Source organism: Oncorhynchus tshawytscha, linkage group LG01, assembly GCF_018296145.1.
Source record: "Oncorhynchus tshawytscha isolate Ot180627B linkage group LG01, Otsh_v2.0, whole genome shotgun sequence".
NCBI lineage: Eukaryota > Metazoa > Chordata > Actinopteri > Salmoniformes > Salmonidae > Oncorhynchus > Oncorhynchus tshawytscha.
Window position 1 is genome coordinate 33,855,568 of NC_056429.1, and position 13,528 is coordinate 33,869,095.

Below are 13,528 nucleotides of genomic sequence, written 5' to 3' on the forward strand. Positions count from 1 at the left end.
CAAATTGAACATGTTTCATTATTTATTTGAGACAGAATAGATTTAGTTTATGTATTATATTAAGTTAAAATAAAAGTGTTCATTTTTCATTCAATATTGTTGTAATTGTCATTATTACAAATATATACATAAAATTCGGCATCAGCTTTTTTTGGTCTTCCAATAATCGGTATCAGTATTCGCGTTGAAAAATCATAATCCAGAAACAAGTCTCTCATCGTTGCCGCTTGCTATAGACCACCTTCTGCCCCCATCTGTGCCTTGGTCACCATATGTGAATTGATTTCCCCCATCTATCTTCAGAGCTCGTGCTGTTAGGTGACCTAAACTGGGACTTGCTTAACACCCCGGCCATCCTACAATCTAAACTTGATGCCTTCAATCTCACACAAATTATCAATGAACCTACCAGGTACAACCCCAAATCCATAAACACGGGCACCCTCATAGAAATCATCAGAACCAACCTGCCCTCCAAATACACCTCTGCTGTCTTCAACTAGGATCTCAGTGACCTCATTGCCTGCGTCCGTAATGACCACCCCTCATCACTGTCAAACGTTCCCTAAAACACTTCAGCGAGCATGCCTTTCTAATCGACCTGGCCCGGGTATCCTGGAAGGATATTGACCTCATCCCGTCAGTAGAGGATGCCTGGTTATTCTTTAAAAGTGATTTCCTCACCATCTTAAATAAGCATGCCCCATTCAGAAAAATTAGAACCAGGAACAGATATAGCCCTTGGTTCACTCCAGACCTGACTGCCCTTGACCAACACAAAAACATCTGGTTGTGTACTGCATTAGCATCGAATAGCCCCCACGATATGCAACATTTCAGGGAAGTTAGGAACCAATACTCACAGGCAGTTAGGAAAGCAAAGGCTAGCTGTTTCAAACAGAAATTTTCATCCTGTAGCACAAACTCCAAAAAGTTCTGGAACACTGTAAAGTCCATGGAGAATAAGAGCACCTCCTCCCAGCTGCCCACTGCACTGAGGCTAGGAAACACTGTCACCACCGATAAATCCACTATAATTGAGAATTTCAAGAAGCATTTTTCTACGGCTGGCCATGCTTTCCACCTGGCTACTCCTACTCCGGTCAACAGCCCTGCATACCCCACAGCAAATTGCCCAAGCCTCCCCATTTCTCCATCACCCAAATCCAGATAGCTGATGTTCTGAAAGAGCTTCAAAATCTGGACCCCTACAAATCAGCCGGGCTAGACAATCTGGACCCTCTCTTTTTAAAATGATCTGCAGAAATTGTTGCAACCCCTATTACTAGCCTGTTCAACCTCTCTTTCGTATCGTCTGAGATCCCCAAAGACTGGAAAGCTTCCGTAGTCATCCCCATCTTCAAAGGGGGTGACACTCTAGACCCAAACTCCTACAGACATACAGTGCCTTGCGAAAGTATTCGGCCCACTTGAACTTTGTGACCTTTTGCCACATTTCAGGCTTCAAACATAAAGATATAAAACTGTATTTTTTTGTGAAGAATCAACAACAAGTGGGACACAATCATGAAGTGGAACGACATTTATTGGATATTTCAAACTTTTTTAACAAATCAAAAACTGAAAAATTGGCCGTGCAAAATTATTCAGCCCCTTTACTTTCAGTGCAGCAAACTCTCTCCAGAAGTTCAGTGAGGATCTCTGAATGATCCAATGTTGACCTAAATGACTAATGATGATAAATACAATCCACCTGTGTGTAATCAAGTCTCCGTATAAATGCACCTGCACTGTGATAGTCTCAGAGGTCTGTTAAAAGCGCAGAGAGCATCATGAAGAACAAGGAACACACCAGGCAGGTCCGAGATACTGTTGTGAAGAAGTTTAAAGCCGGATTTGGATACAAAAAGATTTCCCAAGCTTTAAACATCCCAAGGAGCACTGTGCAAGCGATAATATTGAAATGGAAGGAGTATCAGACCACTGCAAATCTACCAAGACCTGGCCATCCCTCTAAACTTTCAGCTCATACAAGGAGAAGACTGATCAGAGATGCAGCCAAGAGGCCCATGATCACTCTGGATGAACTGCAGAGATCTACAGCTGAGGTGGGAGACTCTGTCCATAGGACAACAATCAGTCGTATATTGCACAAATCTGGCCTTTATGGAAGAGTGGCAAGAAGAAAGCCATTTCTTAAAGATATCCATAAAAAGTGTCGTTTAAAGTTTGCCACAAGCCACCTGGGAGACACACCAAACATGTGGAAGAAGGTGCTCTGGTCAGATGAAACCAAAATGGAACTTTTTGGCAACAATGCAAAACGTTATGTTTGGCGTAAAAGCAACACAGCTCATCACCCTGAACACACCATCCCCACTGTCAAACATGGTGGTGGCAGCATCATGGTTTGGGCCTGCTTTTCTTCAGCAGGGACAGGGAAGATGGTTAAAATTGATGGGAAGATGGATGGAGCCAAATACAGGACCATTCTGGAAGAAAACCTGATGGAGTCTGCAAAAGACCTGAGACTGGGATGGAGATTTGTCTTCCAACAAGACAATGATCCAAAACATAAAGCAAAATCTACAATGGAATGGTTCAAAAATAAACATATCCAGGTGTTAGAATGGCCAAGTCAAAGTCCAGACCTGAATCCAATCGAGAATCTGTGGAAAGAACTGAAAACTGCTGTTCACAAATGCTCTCCATCCAACCTCACTGAGCTCGAGCTGTTTTGCAAGGAGGAATGGGAAAAATTTCAGTCTCTCGATGTGCAAAACTGATAGAGACATACCCCAAGCGACTTACAGCTGTAATCGCAGCAAAAGGTGGCGCTACAAAGTATTAACTTAAGGGGGCTGAATAATATTTTTCAGTTTTTGATTTGTTAAAAAAGTTTGAAATATCCAATAAATGTCGTTCCACTTCATGATTGTGTCCCACTTGTTGTTGATTCATCACAAAAAAATACAGTTTTATATCTTTATGTTTGAAGCCTGAAATGTGGCAAAAGGTCGCAAAGTTCAAGGGGGCCGAATACTTTCGCAAGGCACTGTATATCTATCCTACGCTGCCTTTCTAAGGTCTTCGAAATCCAAGTTAACAAACAGATCACCGACCATTTAGAATCCCACCGTACCTTCTCCACTATGCAATCTGATTTCCGAGCTGGTCATGGGTGCACCTCAGCCATGCTCAAGGTCCTAAACAATATTATAACCGCCATTTATGAGACTGTGCAGTTGTATTCATCGACCTGGCCAAGGCTTTCGACTCTGTCAATCACCACATTCTTATCGGCAGACTCAACAGCCTTGGTTTCTCAAATGACTGCCTCACCTGGTTTACTAACTCCTTCTCAGACAGAGTACAGTGTGTCAAATCAGAGGGCCTGTTGTCCGGACCTCTGGCTGTCTGTATGGGGGTGCCACAGGGTTCAATTCTCGGGCTGACTCCCTTCTCTGCATACATCAATGATGTCGCTCTTTTGCTGCTGGTGATTCTCTGTTCCACCTCTACGCAGACGACACCATTCTGTATACTTCTGGCCCTTCTTTGGACAGGGTGTTAACTAACCTCCAGGCGAGCTTCAATGCCATACAACACTCCTTCTGTGGCCTCCAACTGCTTTTAAATGTAAGTAAAACTAAATGCATGCTCTTCAACCGATCGCTGCCCGCACCTGCCCGCCCGTCCAGCATCACTACTCTGGACAGTTCTGACTTAGAATATGTGGACAACTATAAATATCTAGGTGTCTGGTTAGACTGTAAACTCTCCTTCCAGACTCACATTAAGCATCTCTAATCCAAAATTAAATCTAGAATCAGCTTCCTACTTTGCAACAAAGCATCCTTCACTCATGCTGCCAAACATACCCTCGTAAAACTGACAATCCTACCGATCCTTGACTTCGGCGAAGTCATTTACAAAATAGCCTCCAACACTCTACTCAGCAAATTGCAATCTATCACAGTGCCATCCGTTTTGTCACCAAAGCCCCATATACTACCCACCACTGCGACCTGAATGCTCTCGTTGGCTAGCCCTCACTTCATATTCATTGCCAATCCCACCCACTGGCTCCAGGTCATCTATAAGTCTTTGCTAGGTAAAGCCCCACCTTATCTCAGCTCACTGGTCACCATAGACCATCTGTAAATAGCCCATCCAACTACCTCATCCCTATACTGTTATTTTTATTTTTTATTTTGCTCCTTTGCACCCCAGTATCTTTACTTGCACATTCATCTTCTGCACATCTATCACTACAGTGTTTAATTTCTATATTGTAATTATTTTGCCACTATGGCCTATTTATTGCCTTACCTCCCTTACCCTACCTCATTTGCACACACTGTATATAGACTTTTTCAATTGTATTATTGACTGTATGTTTGTTTATTCCATGTGTAACTCTGTTGTTGTTTGTGTCGCACTGCTTTGCTTTTTCTTGGCCAGGCCGCAGTTGTAAATGAGAACTTGTTCTCAACTAGCCTACCTGTTTAAATAAAGGTGAAATAATGTTTTTTTTAAATTAAAATAATCGGTCGACCTCTAGTCTGAGAGTGAGCTGTCATGTGCCTTTTACTGGGGAGTGGCTTCCGTCTGGCCACTCTACAATAAAGGCCTGATTGGTGGAGTGCTGCAGAGATGGTTGACCTTCAGTAAGTTTCTCCTATCTCCACATAGGAACTCTAGAGCTCTGTCAGTGATCATCAGGTTCTTTGTCACCTCCCTGACCAAGGCCCTTCTCTCCCAATTGCTCAGTTTGGCCAGGTGGACAGCTCTAGGAAGAGTATTGGTGGTTCCAAACTTCTTCCATTTAAGAATGACGGAGGCCACTGTGTTCTTTGGGACCTCCACCACTGCAGATTTTTTTTGGTACCCTTCCCCTGATCTGTGCCTCAACACAATCCTGTCTTGGAGCTCTACAGACAATTCTTTGACCTCATGGCTTGGTTTTTCTCTGACATGCACTGTCAAATGTGAGAACTTCTATAGACAGGTTTGTATGCCAGCAGCATACCACCCTGCATCCCACTGCTGGCTTGTTTCTGAAGCTAAGCAGTGTTGGTCCTGGTCAGTCCCTGGATGGGAGACCAGATGCTGCTGGAAGTGGTGTTGGAGGGCAAGTAGGAGGCACTCTTTCCTCTGGTCTAAAAAATATCCCAATGCCCCAGGGCAGTGATTGAAGACACTGCCCAGTGTCGGGTGCCATCTTTCAGATGGGACATTAAAACAGGTGTCCTGACTCTCTGAGGTCATTGAAAATCCTATGGCACTTATTGTAAGAGTATGGGTGTTAACCCCGGTGTCCTGGCTAAAATTCCCAAGCTGTCTCTCATACAGTCACCTAATCATCCCCAGCTTACATTTGGCTCACTCATCCCCCTCCTCTACCCTGTAACTATTCCCCAGGTTGTTGCTGTAAACGAGAATTTGTTCTCAGTCAACTTACCTGCTAAAATAATGGTAAAATAGAAAACTTGTACCTTTCCAAATAATGTCCAAACAATTGAATTTACCACTGTTGGACTCCAATCAAGTTGTAGAAACATCTCAAGGATGATCAATGGGAACAGGATGCACCTGAGCTCAATTTTGAGTCTCATAGCAAAGGGTCAAAATACTTATGCAAATAAGGATTTATTTTAATATTTACATTTGCAAACATTTCTAAAAACCTGTTTTTGCTTTGTCATTATGCGGTAGTGTGTAGATTGATGAGAATTGTTATTTAATCAACTTTAGGATAAGGCTGTAACGTAATCAAATGTGGAAAAAGAGAAGGGGTCAGAATACTTTCCGAATGCACTGTAGGTATAGATGCCGCGTTCAACATAAAAAATTTGAACGTCCAACTCGGAATTCCAAGTCGGAAGCTCGGTTATCTTTCTAGAATTCCAACTTTCCGACCTGAAGATGAGTGACGTCATTATCTGACCTCGATTTCCCAGTTGTCTTATATCAGATGTAAGACAAACATATCAACAACCTTCCAGTAGGTATAGGGATAAATAGCATACTGGAAATATTCACATCAGCCTTATGTAATGTCTAAACTTACAAATATGATTAAAACACTTGAACCTGGATAAGTATCTTTAAATCTAAACCAAGGGAGAGACCGTTTGAAAGATGTTTCCACTGTGGCTGGTTTCCAGGTTTCCTTGCAGCCTTTAGGGTGGCTCAGGAACAGGCAGGCACCCCTCCTTCCTTTGTGACTGCAGTCTGCAGAACTAGGCTAAAGGTCCCAAAACAGACTTGTTTCCCTCACTTGCCAAGTGTGTCGTCATCTACAAGAGCAGATCGTGATTGGAGGGATGTTGGAAGCGCTCTCAGTATACTAATACTTGGTTGTGCAATTCCTTGTGTGGCTATTGTGATTTGTGCTAAAAGCTTCTCTAGAAATATGCAAAAACCTGACAAGAATGTGTGGTCAGGCCATTGTCTTCAGATACTTCCTCCCTCACTGAATCTTTGCCGTTTGAAATACAGATATTAAGTTAAATTGATACCTATTCAAGTGAAAATTAAGTCTGGTCTGTACCATCATGAGTATTCAGTATGCATCAATCTTATTTCAATTGTTAAACACTCAATATACAAGTTTTCCTACAGTAAGTTATTAGGCTAATTTCATTCAGTCTCGTGAAACTAGTAAATTCAAGATGCCCTAAAAGATCTGAACAGCTGAGTGAAGAAGACAGGAGGGAAATTATATACTCATACTTTCATCACATTGTTGATTGATCCAAGGTTATGCTCCTGATTAAAGTCTAAATTGAGAAGCACATGTCCTCAGTGTTGATCTGACAAGGTTACCTTTACAGTAAAGTCTTACAGAATATTGCGTGTAAACCAGAATTAATCTCTGTGCCCTTGCTTCTGCTTTGCGGGGATCTAGGCCAGGTTACAGTAAAGCAACGTTAAAAGGGCAATCGGCAGTTGCAACAGCTGTTTTTGTACTTAATACTGTATGTACCCATTGATTATTGAAGATGAATTTAAAAGGCCTCATGACATTAGTTCAACTGTCGTACCCCATCAGAACCCAAAATAAGCTTGTTTTACTCAGTAAAATTGCCTCAATATTGTTAAATATAATTTTGATTAGAGGTCGACCGATTATTGGAGGACCAAAAAAGCCAATACCGATTAATCGGACAATGTTTTTATTTCTAATAATGACAATTACAACAATACTGAATTAACACTTAACTTAATATAAAACATCAATAAAATCAATTTAGCCTCAAATAATGAAACATGTTCAATTTGGTTTAAATAATGCAAAAACAAAGTGTTTAAGAAAGTAATATGTGCCATGTAAAAATGTGTGCCATGTAAAATATGTGCCATGTATGTGCCATGTAAAATATGTGCCATGTAAAAAGCTAACGTTTAAGTTCCTTGCTCAGAACATGAGAATATATGAAAGTTGGTGGTTCCTTTTAACATGAGACTTCAATATGCCAAGGTAAGAGGTTTTAGGTTGTAGTTATAGTATTTATAGGACTATTTCTCTCCATGCCATTTGTATTTCATATACCTTTGACTATTGGATGTTCTTATAGGCACTATAGTATTGCCAGTGTAACAGTATAGCTTCCGTCCCCCTCCTCGCCCCTACCTGGGCTCGAACCAGGAACACATCGACAACAGCCACACTCGAAGCATCGTTACCCATCGCTCCACAAAAGCCACGGCCCTTGCAACGCAAGGGGAATAACTACTCCAAATCTAAAAGCGAGTGACGTTTGAAACAGTATTAGCGCACACCCAGCTAGCCATTTCACACTGGTTACACCAGCCATTAGGCTGATAGGCTTGAAGTCATAAACAGTGCTGTGCTTGAGAAGAGCTGCTGGCAAAACACACAAAATGCTGTTTGAATGAATGATTACGGGCCTGCTGCTGCTCAGACTGCTCTATCAAATCAGACTTAATTATAACAGAATAACACACAAATGAGCCTTTGGTCATTAATATGATCGAATCCAGAAACTATCATTTCGAAAACAAAATGTTTATTATTTCAGTGAAAGACGGAACCGTTCGTATTTTATCTAACGGGGTGGCATCCCTAAGTCTAAATATTCGTTACATTGCACAACCTTCAACGTTATGTCATAATTACATAAAATTCTGGCAAATTAGTTCGCAATGAGCCAGGCAGCCCAAACTGTTTCATATACCGACTCTGCGTGCAATGAACACAAGAGAAATGACACAATTTCACCTGGTTAATATTGCCTGCTAAACTGGATTAGTAGTTAACTAGTGATTATGATTGATTGTTTTTTATAAGATAAGTTTAATGCTACCTAGCAATTTACCTTGGTTTCTACTGCATTCACGTAACAGGCAGGCTACTCGTGGAGTGCATTGCGTTGGACTGTGCGGTTGCAAGATTGGAACCCCTGAGCTGACAAGGTGAAAATCTGTCGTTCTGCCTCTGAACAAGGCAGTTAACCCACAGTTCCTAGGCAGTCATTGAAAATAAGAATGTGTTCTGAACTGACTTGCCTAGTTAAATAAAAGGTATACATTTTTTAAAAATAAATAGGAAATCGGCGCCCAAAAATACCGATTTCAGATTATTATGAAAACTTAATATCAGCCCCAATTAATCGGCCATTCCGATTAATCGGGCAACCTCTAATTTTGATATCATGGATGGCCAGTTAATGCAGCCATAGCGCAGTCTATAAATGTGATAAAATCACATACTATTAAAGTCAAACAAAAAAGATTATGGTAAAATTATATGTATTTTTTATGTTACAAAAAAGACAGAACCTGTCACTTGCAATATAAGCTCCATAGCTGGCCACTAGAACAGTATACAAATCCTTGGGACGGACGGACCCCCCCACCACAATCAAATCTACAGCATATCTTGGTTAGTAAATCATGTTAAACAATATTATGAGTAGCATATTGATACACAACTAGAAGTAGACCTATATATAGAAAACATTTATCCCTCCAACAGACATCTGTCTGGAATTGTTAAGTCCATAGCATCAATTAAAAAGGGCAATGTTGGCAGTGATCAAAAGGTAGGGATCTACTCTACCCTGAACACAGACTGCAGAATGTACTGAAGATTCTCCCATGAAAAGGGTTAAAAAGCAAGCCATACATGGATGGTCAAGACTTGCAATATGCAAGGGGTTTACAAAGCCACAGACAAAACAGTACTTGGAATGACACTTGAGATGTAGTGCAATAGGACAGGAGGGGGATTATTTCAGACCAAAAGAGTATCTAGTTCATTTGCTGTATTCTTTAGGCTCCTCCCCCTCTTCACTGAGCAAACATGTGCGTATCAGCGCTTCTGTGACTGCATATGGGTCGCAGTTAGCAGATGGGCGGCGGTCCTCGAAGTAGCCCTTCTTGTCCTGACCCACCGAGCGGGGTATGCGGATGCTGGCGCCGCGGTTCGCCACGCCGGCTGAGAACTCATGGATGTTGGACGTTTCGTGGTGACCGGTCAAGCGCCGGGCGTTGTCCAGCCCCCCTTTGGGGTCGTATGCACGGATGTGGTAGCAGTGTCTCCTTCCCAACTTCTCAATCGAATCTTCGATGCCCCTGTGTGGATAGAAGACAGAAGGGGTTAATCCACTGCTTAAGAGACTTGAGACTTAAAAAGCTTATGAGGCCGGTTTCCCAGGTTGGATTAAGCTTAGTCTTCAACTAAGAAGCATAATCAATGGAGAATTGCAGTTTGTCTAGAACTGGGCTTAATATGGGTCCAGGAAAACCAGCCCTAAAAATAGAGCAGTGGGTTTACAGCACAATTGAATCCATGCCTACCTCAATCCGCCATCTTCTCTCATCTCCTTGGTGCTGAAGTTTGTATGGCAGCCAGCGCCGTTCCAATTCCCAGGGATGGGCTTGGGGTCGAATGAGGCCACCACGCCAAAGTCTTCACACACCCGGTGGAGGATGAACCGAGCAGCCCAGAGGTGGTCACCCATGTTGATACCTTCACATGGCCCAACCTGGAACTCCCACTGGAAGACAATAAGAGTCAGAGAGATGATGGTTTTGAATATTTACAGAGTTTCATGAACACAGATTTAGCCTAATCCTGCACGAAGACTAATTCTTGGACTATGCTTAATCTGTATACTGAACAAAAATATAAATGCAACATGTAACGTGTTTGTCCCATGTTTCAGGAGCTGAAAAATGAGCCTAGAACTCTTCCAATACTCAGAAAAAGCTTATTTCTCAAATTGTGCACATTTGTTTACATCCCTGTTAGTGAGCATTTCTCTTTTGCCAAGATAACCCATCCACCTGACAGGTGTGGCATATTAAGAAGCTGATTAAACAGCATGATCATTACACAGGTGCAACCTTGTGCTGGTGACAATAAAAGGCCACTAAAATGTGCAGTTTTGTCACAACAATGCCACAGATGTCTCAAGTTTTGTGGGAACGTGCAATTGGCATGGTAACTGCAGGAATGCCAACCAGAGCTGTTGACAGATAACTGAATGTTAATTTCTCTACCACAAGTCACCACCAACATTGTTTTAGAGATTTGGCAGTACATCCAACCGGCCTCACAACCGCAGACCGCATTTATGGCGTCGTGTTGGCGAGCAGTGTGCTGATGTCAACGTTGTGAACAGTGCCCCAAGGTGAGATTATGGTACGGGCAGGCATGAGCTACGAACAGTTGCATTTAATCGATGGAAATTTGAATGCACAGATACCTATCCCAAGGCTCATTCTCATGCCATTTATCCGCCGCCATCACCTCATGTTTCAGCATGATAATGCGCGGTCCCATGTCGAAAGGATCTGTACAAAATTCCTGGAAGCTGAAAATATCCCAATTCTTCCAGGACCTGCATAGTCAGACATTGAGCAAGTTTGGGATGCTCTGGATTGAGGTGTACGATAGCGTGTTCCAGTTACTTCCGGTATACAGCAACTTCACACAGCCATTGAAGAGGAGTGGGACAACATTCCACAGGCCACAATTAACAGCCTGATCAACTATGCAAAGTAGTGTCGCTCTGCATGAGGCAAATGGTGGTCACAAGATACTGACAGGTTCTGATCCACACACTTTTTAAAAAATAAAGGCATCTGTATTCCCGGTCATATGAAGTCCATAGATTAGGGCCTCGTTTATTTAAATTGACCGATTTCCTTATATGAACTAAAACGTTGCATTTATATTTTTGTTCAGTAGAATAGTCAAGTGGTTCTTACCTGAGCTGGCATGACTTCAGCATTGGTGCCACATATCATAACCCCAGCATATAGACAAGCTCTATAGTGGGCTTCTACGATGTCTCTACCATACGCCTTGTCTGCTCCCACACCACAGTAGTAGGGGCCTGTTCAAAAACACTGCATCATCAGGCTCAACAGTTTAGATGCTAAACATGTAATACTCTACTTGAATATACCGACTGAAAGTAGCTATGGATATCTGCTAATGAATGGTATTTTATATTTAAACTTAACCTCTCAAACTAACCTTGTGGACCAGGGAAGCCGTTGGAAGGCCAGCCAAACGGATGTCCGTCTGTTCCCAGGATGGTGTACTCCTGTTCCATGCCAAACCACGGCACCTGGTTCTCTACCATCTCCATGATCTTCTTACACATCAGCCTGAGGTTAGTTTCTGGAGGGGAACAAACATTGTACTGGTCATTCAAACCATTTCTGTGACACTGAGCCAATGGGGCCTGGGTTCAATAAGATACTTAAGGCTGGGCCATGTTCAGCAGGCATGAAATGGAAGAAAACAGGGTGGTATTATCCAAATGTATCCAATAAACCTAATTTTAATTTTCTATTGCAAAAGTTAAAATGTTTGAGCGCCAATGAATATGACCCCCCAATGTCACTTTACTGCTTAGGTTTACCTGTAGGCTTGCGGTTGTATTTGAGCACTTCACACAGGACCAGTTTGTTGGGGTCTTTCCTAAAGGGGTCTCTGAACATGGCAGCAGGGATAAGGTACATATCGCTGTTGGAGCCCTCTGACTGGTACGTACTGGAACCATCAAAGTTCCACTCTGGGAGATCTGAAGGAGAGAACCGTGCGATAAGAGCAACTCAGGGATTCAAATACCCGTTAGGTTCAGAGTTATTAGTCAAAGCAACCCGTATTTTTGGATTTATGCTGTATTAGAAAAGTAACTGTTGGAGCTCTTTGAACAATGTGTTACAAGGGTGTAACCAGTCTTTCATCTATATTCGTTTAGAAAATAGTTTGCCACTCCGACCCCCCCAAAAAAGTAATTTCTGCCACCCACCACTGAAAAAACATTAGGGAAAACACTGGGTGTAGCACAAAAGTTTCTTATTACCCATTTCAACAGGCATAGATCAATGCAAATCAAATGTCAGATCTTACCATCAATGTTCTTGGGTTCAGAATCCAGAGTTCTGGTCTTGCAGCGGAGCCCCTCTCCAGTCCCATCTATCCAGATGTACATGGCCTGGACCTTGTCTCCCTGAGAAAGGTCCATATAATGCTGCTTCACAGTTTTACTCAAACTGGCACTCTCTGACGTGGCCATTTTTTCAATGAGCGCCTGGAAAACCTTGGAACAAAGAGCAATCATTTGGAATCCACTTGAAGCGTTTTTGATTCTTAGAATTGAGCCATTTGAAGTCTACAACTATGGTATTATGCCCACCCACTGATTTATAGTAATAGTTGATCTACTCAAAACGTCGTAACAAAAAAATTAAATGTTCAAAACGTATGTCTTGTAAGTTTGCCTAATTACTATTGCACCAAAGTGTGATGAGAACGCAATCAACATCCTGCAATATCGAGTTAAATCCATGAACGTTTTCCACAAGAGAAAACAGTCCGGGTTACAATAAAGCACGTACGCGAGCATGCTGCTATGTCAGTTTACAATAGGTTACAATACTGATGCCTGTTTACGCCTGGTTACGATGGAAAATAAAAGCGCGGTTTCTGTTGCCAGGTTATGATAGTCAAAAACGTCTGGCACGCACTATCCATACATGGCACATAATCAACAACAATAATAAATAACTAATATAAATGGAATTCACCATAATTCGGCTAAGAGGTGCGAAACTATAAAGAGAAACAGCACACCAATTAGTCAATATGATGAAAATACACAATGTAATTGTCGTAGTCGCTCCTAGAACTTTTAAAATAGTTTAGGAATAATGACCTTATATCAAGTAAGGAATTAGGATCAAAAGCCTGGTACAGCCTTCTGTAAATGTTCTGTGTAATTCCAAATGTTTTTTGTTTCATTCTCTACCGCAAAATGTGTCCTAACCGTTCGATTTATAAAAGAGAGATATGACCCCCTCGCCTCAGATTGGCTAGAAAAGAACGTGATCCCTTCGTGATCAGGTGATGGGGAGCTCATGGTTTGCGTTCATTGGTCGTCCGGAAAAATGTGGAGTTTCATTCAATAGCCTGGCTAAAATCCTTCCAAACAAGTATTTATTTCAAGACTCTACTCTTTGTTTGCTAAAGGAATGATAACTATATCCTTACCAAAACCTCAAATACGTTTCTTTATTT

At 41.9% G+C, this 13,528-nt stretch overlaps 1 protein-coding gene across 2 annotated transcripts; it reads right to left on the minus strand.

The window, feature by feature from the left end:
- Positions 1–8,722: 8,722 nt before the first annotated feature.
- Positions 8,723–13,312, minus strand: LOC112249886 (glutamine synthetase). Of its 2 annotated transcripts, none has more exons than XM_024419601.2 (7): positions 13,167–13,312; positions 12,362–12,551; positions 11,868–12,029; positions 11,477–11,623; positions 11,206–11,333; positions 9,790–9,989; positions 8,723–9,564 (listed from the first exon to the last, which is right to left on the minus strand). In XM_024419601.2, exons 2-7 carry the CDS (start codon positions 12,525–12,527, stop codon positions 9,246–9,248), a joined length of 1,122 nt encoding a protein of 373 aa, XP_024275369.1. In that variant the 5' UTR covers positions 12,528–12,551; positions 13,167–13,312; the 3' UTR covers positions 8,723–9,245. The 2 variants fall into 2 exon arrangements, with proteins under 2 accessions (XP_024275369.1, XP_024275376.1); XM_024419608.2 differs by having other exon boundaries at positions 12,362–12,542; positions 13,167–13,299.
- Positions 13,313–13,528: the final 216 nt, after the last annotated feature.